The sequence below is a fragment of the Phyllostomus discolor genome, chromosome 2, assembly GCF_004126475.2.
Source record: "Phyllostomus discolor isolate MPI-MPIP mPhyDis1 chromosome 2, mPhyDis1.pri.v3, whole genome shotgun sequence".
Classification (NCBI taxonomy): domain Eukaryota; kingdom Metazoa; phylum Chordata; class Mammalia; order Chiroptera; family Phyllostomidae; genus Phyllostomus; species Phyllostomus discolor.
The window spans coordinates 163,605,137-163,625,869 of NC_040904.2; the positions used below are offsets into that span (position 1 = coordinate 163,605,137).

General features: G+C 44.4%; 2 protein-coding genes across 32 annotated transcripts in view; one reads left to right on the top strand and one right to left on the bottom strand.

Moving 5' to 3' along the window:
* The window catches only part of MAP3K12 (mitogen-activated protein kinase kinase kinase 12), an 18,375-nt gene extending 11,940 nt beyond the window's left edge, over window positions 1–6,435 (top strand). The window contains exons 4-15 of one of the 2 annotated variants that reach the window (XM_036018911.1): window positions 388–579; window positions 852–1,010; window positions 1,164–1,322; window positions 1,944–2,052; window positions 2,282–2,391; window positions 2,519–2,635; window positions 2,770–2,907; window positions 3,272–3,896; window positions 4,072–4,142; window positions 4,229–4,302; window positions 4,402–4,502; window positions 4,918–6,435. In XM_036018911.1, the coding sequence (XP_035874804.1) occupies window positions 388–579; window positions 852–1,010; window positions 1,164–1,322; window positions 1,944–2,052; window positions 2,282–2,391; window positions 2,519–2,635; window positions 2,770–2,907; window positions 3,272–3,896; window positions 4,072–4,142; window positions 4,229–4,302; window positions 4,402–4,502; window positions 4,918–5,016 (1,954 nt within the window). In that variant the 3' untranslated portion in view covers window positions 5,017–6,435. Of the gene's footprint in view, window positions 1–387; window positions 580–851; window positions 1,011–1,163; window positions 1,323–1,943; window positions 2,053–2,281; window positions 2,392–2,518; window positions 2,636–2,769; window positions 2,908–3,271; window positions 3,897–4,071; window positions 4,143–4,228; window positions 4,503–4,917 lie in introns of both variants that reach the window. The other variant, XM_028533100.2, reaches the window with a different exon arrangement.
* Window positions 6,298–20,733, bottom strand: part of PCBP2 (poly(rC) binding protein 2) — a 21,959-nt gene continuing 7,523 nt past the window's right edge. For 2 of the 30 annotated variants that reach the window (XM_028533113.2, XM_028533101.2), the window contains exons 8-15: window positions 20,387–20,473; window positions 18,457–18,549; window positions 17,348–17,389; window positions 16,083–16,155; window positions 15,536–15,574; window positions 14,519–14,574; window positions 13,475–13,644; window positions 10,249–10,937 (exon numbers count right to left, since the gene is read on the bottom strand). In XM_028533113.2, coding sequence (XP_028388914.1) covers window positions 10,586–10,937; window positions 13,475–13,644; window positions 14,519–14,574; window positions 15,536–15,574; window positions 16,083–16,155; window positions 17,348–17,389; window positions 18,457–18,549; window positions 20,387–20,473 — 912 coding nt within the window. In that variant the 3' untranslated portion in view covers window positions 10,249–10,585. Of the gene's footprint in view, window positions 6,752–10,248; window positions 10,938–13,474; window positions 13,645–14,518; window positions 14,575–15,535; window positions 15,575–16,082; window positions 16,156–17,347; window positions 17,390–18,456; window positions 18,550–20,386; window positions 20,474–20,733 lie in introns of those variants that run through there. The other 28 variants (XM_028533114.1, XM_028533115.2, XM_028533125.2 and 25 more) reach the window with 28 other exon arrangements.

A 20,733-nucleotide genomic window follows, 5' to 3' on the forward strand; every position in this document is an offset into this window, starting at 1 on the left:
TCTCATGTAACCCCTACAGGAATCTGGCCTGCAACCCAGGCATGTGCCCTAACTGGGAATCGAACTGGTGACCCTTTGGTTTGCAGGCTGGCACTCAATCCACTGAGCCACACCAGCCAGAGCTATTTATTGATTTTAGAGAGAGGAAAGGAGAGAAATATTGATTTGTTGTTCCACCTATTTATGCATTCATTGGTTGATTCTTGTGTGTGCCCTGACTGGGTATCAGACCCACCACCTTGGCCTATCAGGACAATGCTCTAACCAATTGAGCTACTCAGCCAGAGCTATACCCTCCCTTTTTAAAGGAGATACCCAGTTGGCATGGGTGGGAATGGGTTCCAGATATGAGTACGGACTGGCTTCATACCACTGTTTGGCCCCCAGGGGTGTGTGCACCCAGGCTCCCTGCTACTGCATCCTCATGGAGTTCTGCGCCCAGGGCCAGCTGTATGAGGTACTGCGGGCTGGCCGCCCTGTCACCCCCTCCTTGCTGGTTGACTGGTCCATGGGCATCGCCGGTGGCATGAACTACCTGCACCTGCACAAGATTATCCATAGAGACCTCAAGTCCCCCAAGTGAGTGAGCAAGCAGGGAGACACTGATGTGCATGGTCTCCTGCAGGTGACCCCGCCCAAGTCAGCGTGGCCATCTCCCTGCTTCCAGGCCCTGTTTTAAGTCCATGTGGCCATCTCAGAAACCCCTACCAATGACAGTCCTATCTTGGGAGGGCTGTGGTGAGCCCCCCGCCTCTAGGTGTCCCAAATGACTTAATGGAAGGGTAGAGTTGCTACAGCTAGATGAGGTGTGGAACGGGGCCTGGACCCCAGCTGACTCTACTCTTTACCAGCATGCTAATCACATACGACGATGTGGTGAAGATCTCCGATTTTGGCACTTCCAAGGAGCTGAGTGACAAGAGCACCAAGATGTCCTTTGCAGGGACAGTAGCCTGGATGGCCCCTGAAGTGATTCGTAATGAACCTGTGTCTGAGAAGGTCGACATCTGGTGAGGGCTGGGCTGAAGACAGAATAGCAGTGGCCAGCAGAGTGGGTGGGAGTGAGGGGGGCTTTCAGCACCTCAGTGCAAGTGAGCTGCATCTGCAGTGAGCCGGTCCCCTGGAGGGAGCATCTCCCAAGTGATGTCCCCTCTTTTTCCCAGGTCCTTCGGTGTGGTGCTATGGGAACTACTGACTGGTGAGATCCCCTACAAAGATGTGGATTCTTCAGCCATCATCTGGGGTGTGGGAAGCAATAGTCTCCATCTGCCTGTGCCCTCCAGCTGCCCAGATGGCTTCAAAATCCTGCTTCGCCAGTGCTGGTAGGAGTGCTGGGGCAAAGCTGGGAAGCAAAGGGGTGCTGCTGGTGGTTAGCCATCACCTAGAACCCAGGCATCCAGGCCCAGAATCCTGAACAGGGAAAGAGGCACAGAGCTCTCAGATAGGACTCCCAAGGGCCCCAGGATTCAGTGTGTGAATACAGGGGACTACAATATAGAAATGAGAGGAAGTGAATTGACCAGTACTCGGCAAGGCTGTATTAGATTCTAAGATACACAGGCATTCTGTGACCTTGGGCAAGGACTATGAGCCTTAGAATGCAGGAGGGAAGGGCCCTGGACCCTTGTTTGGAACCCCAATGGAAAGTTGAACATTTCTAATCTTTGGTTAAACATTTCACAAAATGTGTTTCTTTTAATGGCACCACTCAGAAAAAGGTGTTTTTTTGGCAAACAAGTTAAAAAATAGGATTGAATAGGTTTGCTTACTGCAGGACTTTGATACTCCAACAAGTATAACGTTTCCTAGAAATAGTTTACCAGGGAATTCTTTTGTCACAGAGTACATTGTAGGATTGGATTCTCCAGGACACTGAGAAAGGATGCCCTAGTTCCTTTCTGGTCCTCCCTTAAATTCCTTGTCTCCATCTCCATTTTTTCCAGGAACAGCAAACCACGAAATCGTCCATCATTCCGACAGATCCTGCTACATCTGGACATCGCCTCAGCGGATGTCCTTTCCACACCCCAGGAGACTTATTTTAAGTCCCAGGTGTGCTGTAGGTAGAAAGATAAACATCTCAGCTCCCTCTCTTTGAGGAGATACTCTTTGAGGGAAGAAGTGTTGGTTGGGATGGAATAGATGAGCTTTTGGAAGGCTGAGACCATTGTTGGTCAACTAGTTCCAACAGTTCGCAACAGTGCAGGCACCTGCAGGGGCCTTCTAGGGTATGCCCAGTGAAGGCACGTTTTTCACCCCTCACTGTGTCTCCATACCCCAGGCAGAGTGGCGTGAAGAGGTAAAGCTGCACTTTGAAAAAATTAAGTCCGAAGGAACCTGTCTGCACCGCTTAGAAGAGGAGCTAGTGATGCGGAGGAGGGAGGAGCTCAGGTGTGTGCCTGTGTTTAGAAAGGTGGTTATAACCTAAAGGGGACTGTGGGCCAGTTCCCAGAGACTGGGACAAATCATTATACCAGGGGAAGCCAGCTCAACTTGAGGACTTCTCTGACCATTTTAGACACGCCTTGGACATCAGGGAACACTATGAACGGAAGCTGGAGCGAGCCAACAACCTATACATGGAACTTAATGCCCTTATGTTGCAGCTGGAGCTCAAGGAGCGGGAGCTCCTCAGGTAAACCCTAGGGCCCTTATGCAGCCCCCAATCCCATCTTCATGGAGCTGTGCCTAGCCAGATCCTCCTGAGCCTAGGTCCCCCTTCCTGGTTCCTGCTCTCACATGCCCAACTGAAGTGGCATCTGTCTTTAGGAGGGAGCAAGCTCTAGAGCGGAGGTGCCCAGGTCTGCTGAAGTCACACCCTTCCCGAGGCCTCCTGCATGGGAACACAATGGAGAAGCTCATCAAGAAAAGGAATGCTCCACAGAAGCTGTCACCCCACAGCAAAAGGTGGGACTGGAGTTAAGTGCTGAGGTTCAAAAATGGCAATGGGGGTGCTGGAGAAGCAGGGGTAGAAGTCAACAATGCCAGGAATACTGGTATTTAAATGGAAGGAGCCCTGGCCAGGAATTTCAGTTGATTAGTGTTGACCCAATAATATTCCATGGTTGCAGGTTCAATCCCCAGGTCAGGGCACACACAAGGCTCAACCAATGAATGCATAAGTGGAACACATTGCTCTCTCTCCTTTCCTCTAAAAGTCATTTAAAAAATTTTGGTTTTAGTTGGGCTCTTTGTATGGCCCGAAGTTTGGGAGTGCTTTCAGTCAATAAATTTATGTTAATCTCACACTTGTCTTTTCCTCTCCCACCAGGCCAGATATCCTCAAGACAGAGTCTTTGCTACCAAAACTAGATGCAGCCCTGAGTGGGGTGGGTCTTCCTGGGTGTCCTAAGGGTCCCCCCTCACCAGGACGGAATCGCCGTGGCAAGACCCGTCATCGCAAGGCCAGCGCCAAGGGCAGCTGTGGGGACCTGCCCGGGCTTCGTGCATCTATGCCCCCCCATGAACCTGGGGGACCAGGAAGCCCAGGAGTGCTAGGAGGGGGACCCTCAGCCTGGGAAGCCTGCCCTCCAGCTCTCCGTGGGCTGCATCACGATCTCCTGCTACGAAAGATGTCCTCTTCGTCCCCAGATCTGCTGTCAGCAGCACTGGGAGCCCGGGGCCGTGGGGCCACAGGGGGACCTGGGGATCCTGGCTCACCACCTGCAGCCCGGGGTGACACCCCCCCAAGTGAGGGCTCAGCACCTGGCTCCACCAGCCCAGATTCACCTGGGGGAGCCAAAGGGGAGCCACCTCCACCAGTAGGGCCTAGTGAAGGTGTGGGGCTGCTGGGAACTGGAAGGGAAGGGACCTCGGGACGGGGAGGAAGCCGGGCTGGGTCCCAGCACTTGACCCCAGCTGCACTGCTGTACAGGGCTGCTGTCACCCGAAGTCAGGTAAAGTATGGGACAGTTCCTGAGCTCCTCCTTTCCTTGATCTCCCCCTGGGGTCCAATTCCATTAACTCTTAATCTTAAGCCATTCCCTACATAACCCTTTGTAATTATGTTCCCCTTCCCTGGGCCAAATACCTCTTCCCATTTTTTGACCAGTCCACTCATCTCTCCTGCAGAAACGTGGCATATCATCAGAGGAAGAGGAAGGAGAGGTAGACAGTGAGGTAGAGCTGACATCAAATCAGAGGTGAATGAAGGAATAAAATAATGGCCTTCATTTGCTTTCTGGGCTGTAAGGAGCGCCATCAAGCTGTAGCTGTCTCCCTGACATAGGTGGCCTCAGGGCCTGAACATGCGCCAGTCCCTATCTACCTTCAGCTCGGAGAATCCTTCAGATGGGGAGGAAGGTACAGCTAGTGAGCCATCCCCCAGCGGGACACCTGATGTTGGCAGTACCAACACTGATGAGCGGCCAGATGAGCGGTCTGATGACATGTGTTCCCAAGGGTCAGAAATCCCACTGGACCAACCTGCTTCAGAGGTAGTTACTGGCCCTGAACCCAGCTCCTTGCCCATCCAGCACCAGGACCTACTCAGAGGGAACAAGGTGAGTAACAAAAAGCCAGGTGTTGGACAGGAAAGAGATATATGGTCATTTGAGAGCTACTGGAGAAAACAGGTGCAGAGGCCAAAATATAGGTATTTATCATTCAGGTCATTCAGTATCTAAACTGTCTCCACCAATATACCAAAGAGCAAATTTTCCACATGGTGGAATAGGAGGCTTGTAGGATGGATAGGTTAGTAGGTTTGCTTACATAGTAGCTTTAATCACAGCCTGGGAGGAATCCCGAAACTAGGAGCCTCGAGCCTTGGAGAATGGTCTAAGCAACAATCTGGAGGTAATAAAATCAGTGAGCTGCTGGCTATTAAAGCAAACACTTCAGTGAAGGGAACTGAAGGAATCTATAATGCCAAGAGATGCTGAGCCTGACACCTCACTGCATGTCTACTCTTCACAGGGCCCTCCCAATTCTGAGGACTCAGACTGTGACAGCACTGAACTGGACAACTCCAACAGTGGTGAAGCCTTGCGGCCCCCAGCCTCCCTCCCTCCATGAAAGCCACTTATTCCTGTACATAGAGAAATATTTATATAAATAATATATATGCGCCACATAATCAACAGAGAAAGACAGGGCTATCCCAGCCTTAAGTCAGGCTCAAGGGAGACTAACTCCTGACTGATCCACCTGATAAACTCTAGGGACACTGGCAGCTGTGGAAATAAAGGACAAGGACTGCCCTAGAGTTGTCGGTAAGGGCAAACTGGCCCCTCCCTGCTCCACCCCATTATGCTCAGCAAACAGGCAGTAGAGAAAACAGACTTGCCTCCTATGATCCTCTATACCCTTTCCCCCAAACCCTGAGGAAGAAAGGGAGCCACTTAACTGCACTTTTGTTTTGTTTACACATTTTGCACTTGAGGAGGGAGACTAAGGCTGGGTCCTATCCTCTTGAGTTTTCTCAGGTGCAATGTAACTAATTTCTTTGTCCCTCCATTTCTCTGCCCAAGTCCTGGCTTAGGGTCTAGGAGGGAGGTTAGAAGGTTGTAAAAGCATGTGATGGCTCAGGCTGAAGAACTGGGGTGTTAAGTCCCTGCTTTTATCTTGGTGCCTGATTGGGGTGGAGACTGTCATATTGTAATCCCTGTGAAAAACCTTGAAATATAACCACTCCATGCAGGCCCAGCTGTTGAGGGTTTTCTTGGTAAATGAATGGGGTAGCACACATGGTGAAGTAGTAGCCTTGAGCTCCAGATATTATCTGAGGACTGTGGTCACATTCTTCCTTTAATGCTTCTCTCTCTAAATGAACATCACTTAAAGCTACAACCTGCTAAATTATCTGCATAAGTGGGAGCAGTTAACTCTAAAGGATGAATATGGAGAGGACTGTGCATGAGTAGTTATTAAAAATGAGGACACTTTAGCTTGGGCAAGAGGACATTCCTAGCAACCTGAATCCCAGCCCAACACACTTCCAACTGCTTCTGTGTACACGCCTGTGTGTGTGTCCTCCCCACACCCTCCTCCCCACACCCTCCTACCCCCACCCAGTGGAATCGCTTGCCTATTCTTTACAGGTAAATCCTAGAGAATGTAATCTCCCATCTTTGAATCAAAGGCACAGGCAGCCTGTGCTAACTATTAGGATCACTTCAATGCAGGTCTCAAGGAAAAACCCAATCAAGGGCTACAAAAAAAAAAAGATGGAGTGGTAAACAGAAGAAACAACTGGAGTAAAGGTTCATATTAATAACCCAAGCAGGGTCCTTGTCCTTTGAGGGATGAAAGGTACAAAATAAAACAGCAAGACAACAGGAATAAAACCCACGTGAATCACTGTGGCATCCAGTTTCTATTCACAAAGAAAAAGCTCCAGTCCATCTTTTAATTTTTTTTTTTGAAAAATTCCTGACATTACAGAACTAAACTGAAATGTATTAATATTCCACTCTTACATTTCCATGACAAACAGAAAAAAAATTTCATGAGCCAAAAAAAAAAAATAATAAAAACAAAAACAAACAGGGAGAAGCTTATAAAACTAAATATGGATCTCAGCATTAACAGCTGAACATAGAAAGGAATTAAAACGCTTTAATTAAAAAATCACGAGTGGATGATAAAGTGTGTAGAAACTGAAAATTTACAAACTATTTAAAACCTGGAATCGCTGACTGTTCAGAAACTACACAGATGGATCATGGGTGGTGGTGAACAGCAGAAAGGGATTATGGATGAATCTGCATTGTTCTAGCTGCTCCCCATGCCACCCGTCTCCGAAGAAAGCCTGTAACACAAAACAAGAACTCAAAGTTAGTTTTCTTGAGTGCCCAGCTGCATTTCACCTCCAAAACTTTCAACCTGGTTGAAATGTGAGGCGAGTTTATATGAAACAAAATCAGTGTTTCAGTATCGGGGGTAACATTTCAAGATTCCTTGAGTTAACTAAAACTATGTGCCTATAAACCCTGCAATCCAAGCTTCATGAGGGCAAACTATTTCAGAATCAAAGTGAACTAAGGACACCTTTGGTATCAACTGTGGGCACCCCTCAAACTGCTCTTCTGAACCTCTGTGGGAGATGTTAAACACCTTATGGCCCTGATGGGGTAGCTCAGTTGGTTAGAGCATCATCCTGACATGACAAGGCTGTGGGTTCAATTCTCCCAGTCAGGACACATACAAGAATCAACCAATAAATGCAACAACAAATCGATGTTCCTCTCTCTATAAAAAACATTTTGATAATATAACACATAGTAAAGTCTCCTGTCAGAGTCACAAAATACAGAAGCAAGTTTTTTTTAATCACCCAAGGACATTTTTTCATTGCTTTTAGAGCAGAAGGGAGAACGGGAAACTGATGCAAGAGAGAAGCATCCATCCCTTCCTTCCAGTATGTGCCTGGACTGGGGACTGAATCTGCAACCTAGACATGTGCCCTGCCCAGGAACTGAACCCTGCAAACTTTTGGTTTGCGGGAGGATGCTGCAATCAACTGAGCCAATCTGCTAAAGCAGAAGCAATGTTTCTTTACTGCTGAGCTTATTTCCACTCCTCCTAAGATAGTGATAGAATAGTTTAGAAAACATTTCTGTAAAAATAGCCTTACCAGGCCGCCAAGACAGGTTCCAAAAAAAAAAAAAAGGCATGATTCCCCTCTGGAGAGCTCACCTGGATGGACCTTTCCTTTCCCTTATCCAGCCCCCACCCCCCCCATTACACCTTTGCTTTTCTCTCTCCTAAGCTCCAAGGGCCCTTCTTTTGTTTCTGTAACTTGTTTCCTAAGCCTGCAGAGCCCAGCTGGCTCCCTTCTACCTCTGTAACTTTCTAAATAAACTCATAATTTGCCTGGGCGGGGGGGGGGGGGGGGGTCTTTATTCTAGAACATTCTATTACTAGCTAACCACTAAGAGATGCCATAGAGGGAGGCGCAAGTATAGTATGTATGAGTCAAGAAGTATACTTAACCTATAGTTTTGAGGCCTAGTTTTCAGGACTTAAAAGTGAAAGCCAAAATAATGTTTTAGTAATTCCCTAACTCCTCCTATTCTAGAAGCTTTCAAATCTGTGGTATTAAGACAAATTCTCCATCCAAACATACCGAGCTACAAAGTCTTTGATTCGAATACATCATTTGATGCCCCAGAATCCAATTTTGGGTTTTGAAGAAAAGGTATGTAGGCCTTTGGCTTCACTGATAATAGGTAGCCAGCAAGACAGTTTACCTTTTTAATAGAACTAATACATTACAACTGAACTTTCACTTCAAAAGTTTATTTCAGAAAGACTTTCAAATGTCTGGCCTAACCTATTTGTGGTCTCTAGTCAGGGGAGCATGAACACTGCCCATCTGTATCCCTTCCACAACACTGAAAGACAAGAGCTGGCCAGTAGGGGGTAGGAAAACAAGGGCCAATAAGTAGACAGGTCTTTCAACTACTAATTTTGTGTCAGAAATGGTATTTCCACATCAACATAAAGAGGAATACTTTGTTCTTAAAAGAGGGTAGATTCTTGCCAACAACAAAATGGGATAATCTAGGGTAATGTAAACAGGCCCTGAGTAAGAATGTAAGGGAGAACTGAAAGTTCAACAAAAGATCTACTGGAAACAGTTTAGATCTAGGATGTAAAAAAATATTAAGTTCATGCACGAAGGTGGTAGCACTTCAGCACCAAAGAGAGCTTGGCAAGAACTGTCCAGAATTTATGCACACAGCCTTAGTAGGGATTGAAAGAAGGGGGCAAGTATAAAGGGGACAAGGAGATAAGAAAGCCCAACCACAAATACTATGTTGTGGACTCTTGGTGATGGTAGTCAGTCCCTTAAACATCTGGATTCCTTCCCAGCCATCCTCCTTTAGGGAGAATTCATTATTAGGTAAAGAGGCCTTCTAATCAAGAACTACACAAAATTACGAAGTCTCTGGGGAAAATGGTATCAGCAAGACTGAGATTAAGTCCAAACTACAAAAACATCTCACCTAAGGGAGAACTGGACTACATGATAAAGGAGCAGCTAGCAACTAAACAAGAAAAGTCCTATCTGGACAATGAACGGAAGTTTGCCCTGTAGTCCTCCATGTGGACTTGTGACATGTAAAAACTAACTCATAGGCTCAATCTGGGTTTGAAGGACCACAATACCATGATAATATATAATGCTATACTCATGAGCAATTAGTTTTTCTTAACACTATAAACCAAAGGGAATTCAGGAAAAAGTTATCAGGAAAAAAACCTCTGCAGTATTTCTCTAATGTCTTGCTTGGGAAGAGCATCCCTTTCATTATACTGGCAGTATGTATTCAGGTTGAATGGAATACTACCAGATGTCCTTTACCATTACACCCACAATATTTCTACCCTTTTATGAAGAAGGAACTGAGAGGTCTTAGAATAAGAAAAGTAAGTCTTCAGGGATATTAAGTACACTTTGAGTTTTAAGTCCTGACTAGTCATCCATGTGATTTGCAAACGTGAATTTTCCCAGGGCCTCATTTTTTGTTAAATTGAATAAATGAGTAACTGATGAGTTATAGTTGATATTAATGGTTCCTTCTTAAGATAATTTTCCACTCATGGTAAATAGAGGGTTGGTGGGGAGACAGAAGGGTAAACAAGAAATGGAAGGATAAAGGGACTTAGTCTAGTAAATTAGGGTTAATTTAGGATGACTGGGACATAATTCTGTCAAATTTTGGGTGATGTCACACACAGGTTGGTTGTTCAAGGTTTACCCAATGTGATTAAAGTGGAGTAATGCCAGTTCAGGGGAATGCGGACAAGCTGGCAAACTTTTGAGACTTTCCCCAAATTGCTTCCCTATTCTGGGTAAAGAAATAACCTCTTTGTATGTATGGCCTATAAAAGATCCTCAGAGTAACCCCTCACCACAGGAAACAAGCCGGAGATGGATACCCCGGTTACTTGCTTCTTGTTGGCAAGGTAAGGGATGTGAAAAGTCAGAGAAACTATTGTTCACTGTAGAAGGTTCTTGCCAATTATGGAAGACCCTCAGGATTTAATCCCATGACAGGCCCATCACTCTTTGTGGGGAAATGACAAAGGACTAAAAATTAACCAGGGATACAAAGAGAGCCAGTCAGTTTTATAGACTCCCTAGTTAAGAAGCTACAGGTCACAAGTTCCCACCCCTTTACCCTTCACAGCACACAGTCAACTAAGGTTCTTACTGTGGCAACTTTATTACATCTAGAAACACAAATCTGGCCAAGAAGACCAGCTGATAACTTAACCATTAAATAATTTTTTAAAAAATAAAAGTTAACGGAGAAGCTTTTATTCATTAACACAGAGCCTAACACATTGTTATATTGCAAGGCAGAATAAAGCTACAAAAAAGTAACAGAATGAGAAAAAGCAAGAACTGTGGCTCCAGATAAAGTATTCAACAAGTCAGACTCTGAAACAGGCACTGAGCTGAAATGGCCTAAACCTAAACAACGGTACCACTGCCCCCACCCCCACCCTACTATCCCCCCAAATAGTAAAAAGGAAATGTCACAAGCTCACAATTGTTTGGTTCTTACCAATGTTAACAAAGGAAAACAAAATGAACCAAGAATTACTTGAGGGAATGCCTCAAAATATGCAATCAGTAGGGGGAGAATCTCTGTTTCTCGCCTTTCAGTTTGTTAGTTACACATGGCACGGCAGAGGTGGTGGTGGTGGTAGCTGAAGCCCCGGAACCCTTAGCAGCAGACACAACATTTAGAGCCAGGAGAGGGATGGGTTTCATGCCAAGCAGACTGGAGACACAAGGGGCGGTCGGAAGAGGGTTGGGGAGGCTGGAGGGTGCGTCGGAGGTCCCCGCTGTGGCGAGCGAGGGGGTGGTGGTGGAGGAGGAAGAAGAAGAAGAAGGGGTGGAGGGTTGAGAGAGGTTGATGCTGAGGTGATCAGGGATCGTGACGGAGGCTGCCTGGGAGGAGGGTTTAGCGTTTTCTAAACTGTAACAGAGGAAAAAAAGGAACAAAAAAAAACGGGTGGGTGGAAGGGAAGACCACAAAAGGGAAAAAAGTACAGGACAAAAACTGCTTCAGTTACCAGTTAAGTGCCTCTGGTTGTCAATTAGGAAGACCTAATACCAACTTGCGATAAGCTGTTTCTTTTTAGTTTATATCCCACCCTCTAAAAATGTATACTTGCCAAATTTCATTCCACAGTGCTATTTAAAACCGCTACGGTGAAGAAAAAGCTGACAGACCAAGAAAAGAAACAGCACACACTTCCATGTATGACACACACTGATCCAACCCAGAAGTCAAGAAGGCCAGGTTTCAACTGAAAATGAAAGCAGTCTCTCTCCAAACAAGGAACAAATGTTTCACCTACCAATCATTTGCGAAGCTTTGGGATATCAACCCACAGAATTTAAAAAAATTTTTTTTCCTGTAATATAAAAGTTTTCTTCCATCTCCACAGCAATCTAATCAATATACTAGGATGGACAAGGGAAAAAGACCAAAGTAGGTCACTGACTAATCTCAAACTTCAAAGCATGTAACATTTTCAAAGAAAAATCCTGAGGACAGAAGTGTAGATAAGAACTAGGAAAGCTTCATTTCTGACGAGGAAAAAAGTTCTTTGTTTTATGACTGACCATATTGGTAATACAATCCTTATAGTAGAAACTCAAGCACTGTCAAAATCTTATGTTCAGAAAGTAAAAATAGTGCTTCTACTCCTAAAATAAGCTCCGGATAACAGCAATAACCTGCAGGTACCTGCTGAAGTCTGTCTGGACAACCCACCCTGTAAGATGAACTCTCTTCAAGGATAAGCAGGCTCCTCTTAAGATTCCATTTTGTTTACATAAATCCAGGACAACAGCAATCCATAAAGGAGGAGATAAAAAAAGGGAACTCGGACTGCCAAAATCAGGGCAGAGATGTTTATGACCCATTACTGAAAGCACAGAATTCTTTCTTGCCTAGTATCCATAATAAAACCAGTTTGTATTTTGCATGCAAACTGGGCCAAGATGAGAAAGCAAGAAGTAAATGCTGCTGTTAAATGAGGCTTCAAGAGGTTTTAACCCAAATCCATAGCCTGGACAGTTTCATTCAACAGGAGGATCATGAAGAGTGACTAAATTAGAAAACAAAGGTGGAGAGTTCTGCTTCCTTACAATGTAGCCACTGACTTAATATGAGGGGGCAGGAGGTAGAAAGGAGTCAGGCAAGCAGGTTACATTTAAACACTATCTGACAACATTCTAGGCAAACCTATCCAAGAAGAAAATAATTTCCAGTTTCTAAGAACATTATTCCTGCCACTTAACATCCACCCTGAACTAGTAACAAGAGGATCCAACCTTTGTAAACAGCTTCTGTGAGAAGTTTTTTACCCTAAACATGAAGAATTTGATGTGCTTGGTAGCTGAAGAAGAAAGCAGAGTCAAACACAGAAAGATGTTTTCTACACAAAGAGTAGTAAATACTCAAAGGCATAAAAAGACTCCAGGGAAAAAGTCAGAATCACTACTAGGGAACTGATAAATTCTTAACAAAGGAATAAAGACCATGTAATAAATACATGGTCAGTATAAGCATGACAGCAAAAACTCTTACTTGTAAATTCCTTTCCCTCGCACTAGGATTCAGGAACTCAACAGAGACCAAATAGTTACAATGGTAAATAACTAGAGAAAGGCCACAAAAAAAGGATAGCTAAGCTCCTTGGGAAATGGGCTAACAATGGTTTAAAATGTTAGTAAGCAATGAGAATGTGGCTTAAGCATTTATGCTTAAAAAGCAAGAAATATTTTTTAAATGCCTTGTAGGATGCCCACTGGACTGTGAATAGTCCTGCTACAGTCATGTGTTTAGTAACAACAGTAACCTGAGGAAGTCATCATTAGATGCAATGCTGAAGGGAAAAGGGAAAACACACTGGACAGTTCTAAAATATTAAAAACCTGTGCCTCCCTCTTGCCACAAACTCTGAACAATGAAACACATTTGCAATTTAAGAACAGTGGACATTTTCAGAATAAATGGTAATGGCTGCCTCCAAGAAACTGCTTTACTGTCACATTACTTCATTATCCTTATTTCAATTAAGGGTACATTGGAGCCTAAACCCAATCACTAAAAGAAATACTAGTCTATATGACAGACATATACAGCAAGAGACCCACACCTGGTTCTCAGTATGAGTGCTCTAGTCAGAGCACCTGACCTAGTACTGAAGATAAGCTCCCCAATCTCTGTAATCCCAAAACTATCAAAGATCAAATTCAAGCATTCTATTCTCCCTCCTCAAAGCCCATGCAAACAACTACAACCTGGTTATTTTTTCTTCTAAGAATGAAGAAAATAGGACTAGACTTAAACTGCTCCCCCCCCACAAATCTCCATCTAACCACCCACCCACTCCCATTACCCAAATAATCCCACATTTAATAATGCATTTTAGCTTTCCCCAACACACACATTACTTGTGTGTTGACATCAGTAAGGCAAAAAAGGTAGGGAACCCTTACCTGACATTGATTAGATACTGAGCCAGGCTAATGCTGGCAGCAGATCCAGTGATGGTAACCTGCCTATCAGTAGATCCTTCCACTGGGTTCGCAATTTTGATCTGCGCCCCAGACATCTGACGGATCTCATTGATTTTGGCGCCTTGACGCCCGATTATGCAGCCAATCAACTTTAGGAAGAAAAACAAGAATGCATGCCAGATTTAATAATAGCATGATTAGGTCCAAGAATTCCATCCCACACCTCCAGCCTTCTACAGTTTGGGTCAGTGAACAAGGCAATGGAAACTACCATCCACATCCTACACTCTACCCATACACCACTGATTGAGTTATAGATTGCTCTCAACTCTTGGCTATTCTTTTGTCTGACCGCTACAGGCCAGAGCTAACTGAGCTGACTGACCTTTAGGAGCATCAGTTCATTTTCTTGAGAGAGTAAACCCAAAGACAGGGCCAAAATGATAAATCTAACTCATCGTAACAAACCTAGGAGTAAAGGTAAAAGTAGCTTTTGTTCTTCAGGCAACAAATACACTTAAAACTCATCCTGCCATGATCGCTTTACTGTAATGACAAGAATTCTTCTTGCCTTGAGAAAAAGTAAAAATTGGCCTGTATTCGTACTGTCCAGTACTGCAGATACTAGTAAGAAGTGATCACTGAACATATCAAGTGTGGTATGACTAGTAAAAAATTGAATTTATTATTAAATAGCCACATGTAGTGTGTACCATGTTGAATGGCACACATATACAACATCCAAAGACCACTGCTTTAAGCATAAGGCTTCTGATTCTACAAGACTCAAATGCAAATGGGAATTTCTACTTGATATGAAAAGGTTCTTTGTGCCTATGAATACTCAACAACAGTTTTACCACTGGTCTCCACTGATTTTTACTCAGGAGTCTAGGTACTTAAAAACTTTTAATTTGACATCTAAATCCTCCATTTTCTTTCCCTAAACCTTAAAACTACTAAGATGTCTATTCTTTAAAACCAATTCTCATAATCCAATGCAACCCCACTAACCATACTTACATCATTTGGAATGGTGAGTTCATGAGAAGTAGTCTGAGCAGATGCATCCAAACCTGCTGAAAGACAGAAGAGAGCAAGGAAGTTCAATGCACAGCCTACAAATCCCAACTGAGCTGCACATTAATCTAACAGAAGGAAACAAACTGGAAACCCAGCATTAGCTGCTGGGATTCATCACTAACTTGAAAGCCTCCAAGGAGTCAAGAGGGGTAGAGGGGTGGAGAAATAATGCTGGAAAAGTTCCTCTGTATACTCAGAAGAGCTGATTTCATGCCATTTCCTGCAAAGCCCAGCCTATTAGTGTGTAAGGGGATGGAAGCAAGGGAGAAGGGAGTGTGATATGCTTAAACAGGACCCAAATCTAACAAAGTCCTTCTGCACTTCTCTCCTTTTCTGCTTAAAATTTCCAGCTGTTGTGTTCCAATTTTATCTCACCTGATGCTCACTAGCACCAGTGCCAATATCATGCCTATTATTGGGTACCATGGACTCTTGGCACACATGCAGTTGCTTTTAATACACCTGTATCACATTAACAGTGCCCAGCCCCCCCAACACCTCCCCCACCACACACTACCCTAACCTACACTTGAAGGTCAGAGGGAATGAAATGGCAGTCAGGTGAGGAAAGTTCATTTCTCCAGATTTATTCCCTGTCTTTTGCTCAATTGCTCATTAATTTGTTCTGGTTTTTGTTTTCCAAACAAAAAGAAAAAAAAAATCTGATTAGCAAACACCCACACCCATCTACAATAGCACCTAGACTGGATTAGGGCAGCTAGCTAACTTTCAAGGCTAGTCCTGCTCTCAGCTGTGGCTGTTAAACTCAAAGTGTTTAGAAGGGGGTTGGCTAGATCCACCAAGGGACCCTTCAGGGGCATCAGGCCCAACCTTTTGCTCTCTCAGCTTATTTCTGCCATGTGCATGTTGCTGGTATGTCATGGGCAGTGAAACAAGACTCCCACCAGTTTATTAATATAACAGTAGAATACTACAGATTTTTTTTTTAATCATTACCCCAATAGCCTTTCACCTCTGGAGAGCTGGATTCAATGCCTGTTAAGATACAAGTGAAAATGAGTTTGGTGGTCTCATCCTAACCCTATCGGACAAGTTATTCCTTATACAGAAAAAAAAAAAAAAAAAAAAAGCCCAAAACAAAACAAAACAAAAACAAAAAAACACTACACAATTTGGCATAAATGGACTGTCTCTACCCAGGTCTGCGAAAACTGGTGGAGAGAAAGGGGGTGCCAATCAGATCAAAGGGGCAGCACTGAGGACAAAAGAAATGTCAGCCTACCCTTTGCCTGATAAGCATCCCCAGACCTCAACCCAAACCTTCCAGGGACCCATTTTTTTTTTTTTTAAAGAATAACTCACCCCAAATGAAAACCAAGTTAAACACATTACCTCCTTTGCTTTAGCCACAGAAGATAGGCAAGTTTAAACCAGCACGATGCTGGGTACGAAGTTGGTCTTAAACAGATGTCAAATTGAGACCTTGGGGCTGGCCTCTGTCTTGCACTACACCTTACAGAAATAAACACTGAGGTATCCATACCACTGAATCCGGTGTTGCCATGCGTCATGGGAAAATGAGACTGTTGCATTGCCAACTGGTGCAGCTTGGTCAACTGCAGGGAGGAAACAGGAGAGGCTGGCATTAGAAGAGTAACAGAGCCAGGGCTCAACATTCAAATGTGAAAATGCAGAGTTCCTGATCCTCGAAGTTGACTCTACTACTCAAAACTACAACAGAGGGTAAGAATGGGGCTTCTATCACAATTCTGGGGATGGGCAGATTTATGAAGGGTTAGAACAGGAATTAGTGCAAAAGAATGAATGCATTCTGGGTGTGTGAAAAGCAGCAGTACCAGCCCAAGAACCATCCCTTCGTGGGCTATTTAATGAAGGTGTTTGCAGCCATTACAAAAGTTGCCGCAAGGACAAGCACAGACAGGCTAGGTAAACAAACTGTGCAATGGTGCTAGGGGAAACACACCATGCAGGGTTCTGTCAGAACTGGGAGAAGGGAAGGAGATGAGGGGGCAAGGAAACTGCAAGAAGGAAAGAGATTAGGATGAAAGCAAACTGGGTTTTAGCCCCCACCCCCTACTAGTTTCTACAGCTATTTTTCATCTATATAAACTGAGTTGGATGTTGTAAAACAATCCCTCTTCAAGTATACCTCCCCTCCTGGGGCCTACACCACTAACCAAGAGCCAAAGTCAACTTCCCTCGTCTAATGCTCAGCACCTGAAAGGGTTAGTAAAGATAGAGGAAAAGTGCAGAAAGAAATGCCCTGTAACAAAGTCTGAATACCAACACTTTTTAAATGAGTTTTTAGTGGCAAGGTTTTATTGAGTTGAATACTCAAATATTCTTTCCTATCCTTCTGTGTGTAAATAAGTCCCTTTCCCACCCTTCCAGATGCTTTTATAATTATCACCTCAAATTGAGGAATACCCAAAGACAAACCCACCTCCCACTACCCCCTGGAAAGGACTCCATACAGAGAGATGCCCAGAAATACAAATGACAGAATACCACGGAACATTTCTTTTAGTAGAGTAATCTGGAACACGGGGGAAAGCAGAACCTAATAGTTTTCCAGATTATAATTTCCAAGGATTAAATGTCAAAAGACAAACAAGGTACTACTATGCCCTGATTAAAGATTATTTAAGGGCTGAAATGTGGGATTCATCTTGTGACATTGCAATAGTTTAAGACCCGACTTATTTCTGCCTACATGGAAGAAAGGAGCGAGACAATTTTGGATGAGAAAGGGAGCTTTTCAAAACAAGAAGTAAAAACAAAACTTACATCTGGCTGTGGAATGGCATACTGTCCTTGAATGGTATAGGCCTACAAAAGGAGGAAAACAGTTCCTATTAAAAACCAATCACGGACAGCCACCCAGTGGGAAGAAAAAGACAGATTTCAACTAGCCAGGAAGCCAGAGTTGAACTAAAGAATGGGGAGGCCAGGAATTGCGGCAGTATATGCTATCTCACAAATACAGTCGACCCGAGTTGGCCTTCTTCAAACCCTAGATATGATAAATTATTCTTGGAAGCCTATGAAGGGAGCCATATTCCCTGCAATCAAAGGCAAAATACACATGGGTTTCTTAATGAAAATGTGGGAAGTGGGATTAACCAATGCCTCATTTGACCAAGCCCCCTTCTTTCTCCCTGTGTATAAGATAGCGTAGGAGAAAAAAGGTCTCTTCCCTCAACCACCCCAACCATTCTACCAATCATGGCAATGTAAGTTGATTTGTGTTTGCACAAACCTCCATGGCATGTTTTGAAACACTTCCCTTTTCCTATCTTATTTGTCTCTACATCTGCCTAAAGACTTTAAACACACTGGAAGCTAGCTGAGTCCCTAAGCACTAGGGAGACAACCACAGAACACACACACAAAAAATCAGTATTCTAAATCCTGCCTTCTCCCACCTCCCCTCCATAAAAGATACTTGGCAGCTCCCACTACACCCTCCTCCCCCCACACCATAACCTCCGAAAAGGGAGCTGGGTCTCCAGGGCAATGGGGTGTGGGACAAGGAGGAGCAGGAAAAGCAGGGAAGGAAGGACTGGCTGGCTAAAAGGATGTGAGGCTTCTCACATCAGTGGCCAGTACCCCCAAAAGTGCACCCAGGTTGGGGTAGGAAGGTGAAAATGGGGGAGGAGTGGGAGACAAGGAAGAGGGATTGAACAAAAAGAAAAAAAAAGGAGAGTTGGTGTTACCATCTGGTGGGCTACGCGGCCTGTGTGAAATGAGGTGTGGGGGGGGTCAGTCCAGGTCCCCGTGGACAGGTGGTGTCCACAGCACAAAAATCACCAGCGCCACTGGCCCCCCGCGTGTTGGCAGTCTCGGCTGAGGCGGAAGGATTGAGTGAGCCTTGGAGACTGAACATCCCCTCTCACCTCTAGAGGTGGTCCCTCCAGGTCAGGGTTGAGGCACATGGACGGGGTGGTGTGGGGAAAGCTCGCACTGTCGCTGCCTGTGCTGTACCTGTCCTGTGGATAAATAGAGGATTTCAGTCTCCAGGGCTGTCAATCCGGCACCTTGTCACCAGCATGAAATTCACACAAAAAAAGTTGTTTAATTTTTCTTTTCCTTTAAAAAGTAGCTCACAACACAATTTGAAACGAGCTGCAATCAGTCAATTAAAAAAAAAAGTTACCTAGAGGCAGATTTCATACTGCACAATTGGGCTATTTTCAGTAAGAATAAAGGGGTAGGGCAACAGAGCTGATGCCAGCTCCTGGTCAGGGTGAGATTAAATTGAACCCCTATAGAGCCCACTTTCTCACAAAGGAACAAAAGACACAGGTCCATCTGTGGACATTGCATGAACTGGTCCATTTAAAAAGGCCCATGTGAATAATCCACGACAGGGCCACTCATGGAAGAAGCTGCAAGCTTTTAGAGGGTGGTCAACTGAATAAAGGGGAGGGAGGGGAGGGAAGCAAAGAGGTAAGAAAGGGGTGGTGGGGGGAGGAAAGGGAAATGAAGAATTATAAATAGAAAGGATTGTTGTCGCCCATCACAGGACTGTTTATAATCCCAATGGGGAGTAGAAGAATCCAGAAGAGCAGGAACCTGGAGTTCCTGGGGAGAAGGAAAAAAACTCCTAAAGCTAAGCCTTACTACACTGACTCTGGCTGGGCCTTTTCTTATCCTGTCCCTAACCAGACTGACTGAAAGTCCTCTGATCAAACCAGTTTGCACAAGGCTAGTGTTAAAAGGAAGGTACTAAACTGTTTCAGTTAACACTGAGACATGATTAAGTTCTTGTGAAAAATCCCAGGACTACATGACAAACTAAGTCCCCGAAAGCTTGTTCAGTTTTATGCCAACTCAACACAATGTGAATGAGACAGACTTCAAGTTTATGCTTTCCCAGTTCAAATACAAGATGGGACAAAAAAAACTGTGCTTATACACAGGGCAGCCCTAGTGGGAAAGGGAATTTTGAGTAATGCACTTATTTAGGCAGCTACCAAGATGAAAGTCACTATTCCAACCTGAACTCCAGTATTTAAAAAACTGACCTACCTACTCCTCAAATAGTAACCAACAAAGCATAAAACTACCATGGTGACCAGTGCTCTTGTCATAAAAATCTAACTTCAAAATAAACCATGTGCCAAGGATCAAGAGGTGGATGAAGGAGTAGAGAGCCCAAGGGGGTGCACTCAAACACCAAAGGTCAGAGCACCACTGCCCAACATGCTCTCCCCCCTTCTATTCTTGCACACTGAACCTTTACCAGAGCTGATTTGTTATGCCATGTGGGTTCAAACCAGTGTTTATGAGGTTAAGAGCCTGGTGGACAACACACTGGAATTTGGGAGTGAAGGGTAGGAGTAGGGGAGGTGAGGTGAGGGGAAGGGAAGTTTGTAGGACACTCAAGTTCTGGAACCCCAATTTTGAGACCACCATCCAGAATCACCTTCAGAGGTCTCTTTGCTACCTTTATTCGGACCTCTAAAGAATACCCCACACATAAAAATACACGGATGGGGTAGGGGTAGGGAAAGTAGTGACACCAAAGTAATTTCATTTAACCCTTTCTTCTAAGCCAACCCACCTTAAATCACCAAGTAAATTACCTCTTCGAGTGCCTACAAAACTCCCATTGCCTGCCAAAAATTAAGTAAGGGCTTGGCATTCATAGCTTTCTCCAGTACAAAAAAAAAACCAAAACAAAACAAAACTAAAAGCAGGTCAAACTATGGCCAGAGTAGAGGTTTTCAGCAAGCATGCAGTGGCCTGATGTGCTGCTGGCAAAGTTGACATTTCAAATATAATCCTTGTTCAAATCTAGCCCAGCAATAAGAATTTTCTTACCTGACCACCTGCAAAGATGACCGGAGAACTGGACGGCTTGGGCCGGTACGGGATGGTCACGCCCTTCGGGGGGGACTGGGAGAGAGTCAGAGGGGAAAAAAACAAAAAGAGATAAGGTTTCAAAGCTGCTTCAGCTGTGTGGCTTAAGCTCACACAGGTCAGTTAAATTAAAAACTGTATTTCCATTCCCTCACCTACCAACATGGTCTCTGGCTACACCTCATCTGAAATCATCTGTAGTTACTTGCCTTTAATGTAAGTAGTAAGATGATCCATGGACTACACAGCACACACTAATTCTCATCAAGGTAGATTCCCCTATAATAATTTAGGCATTATTTCCATGT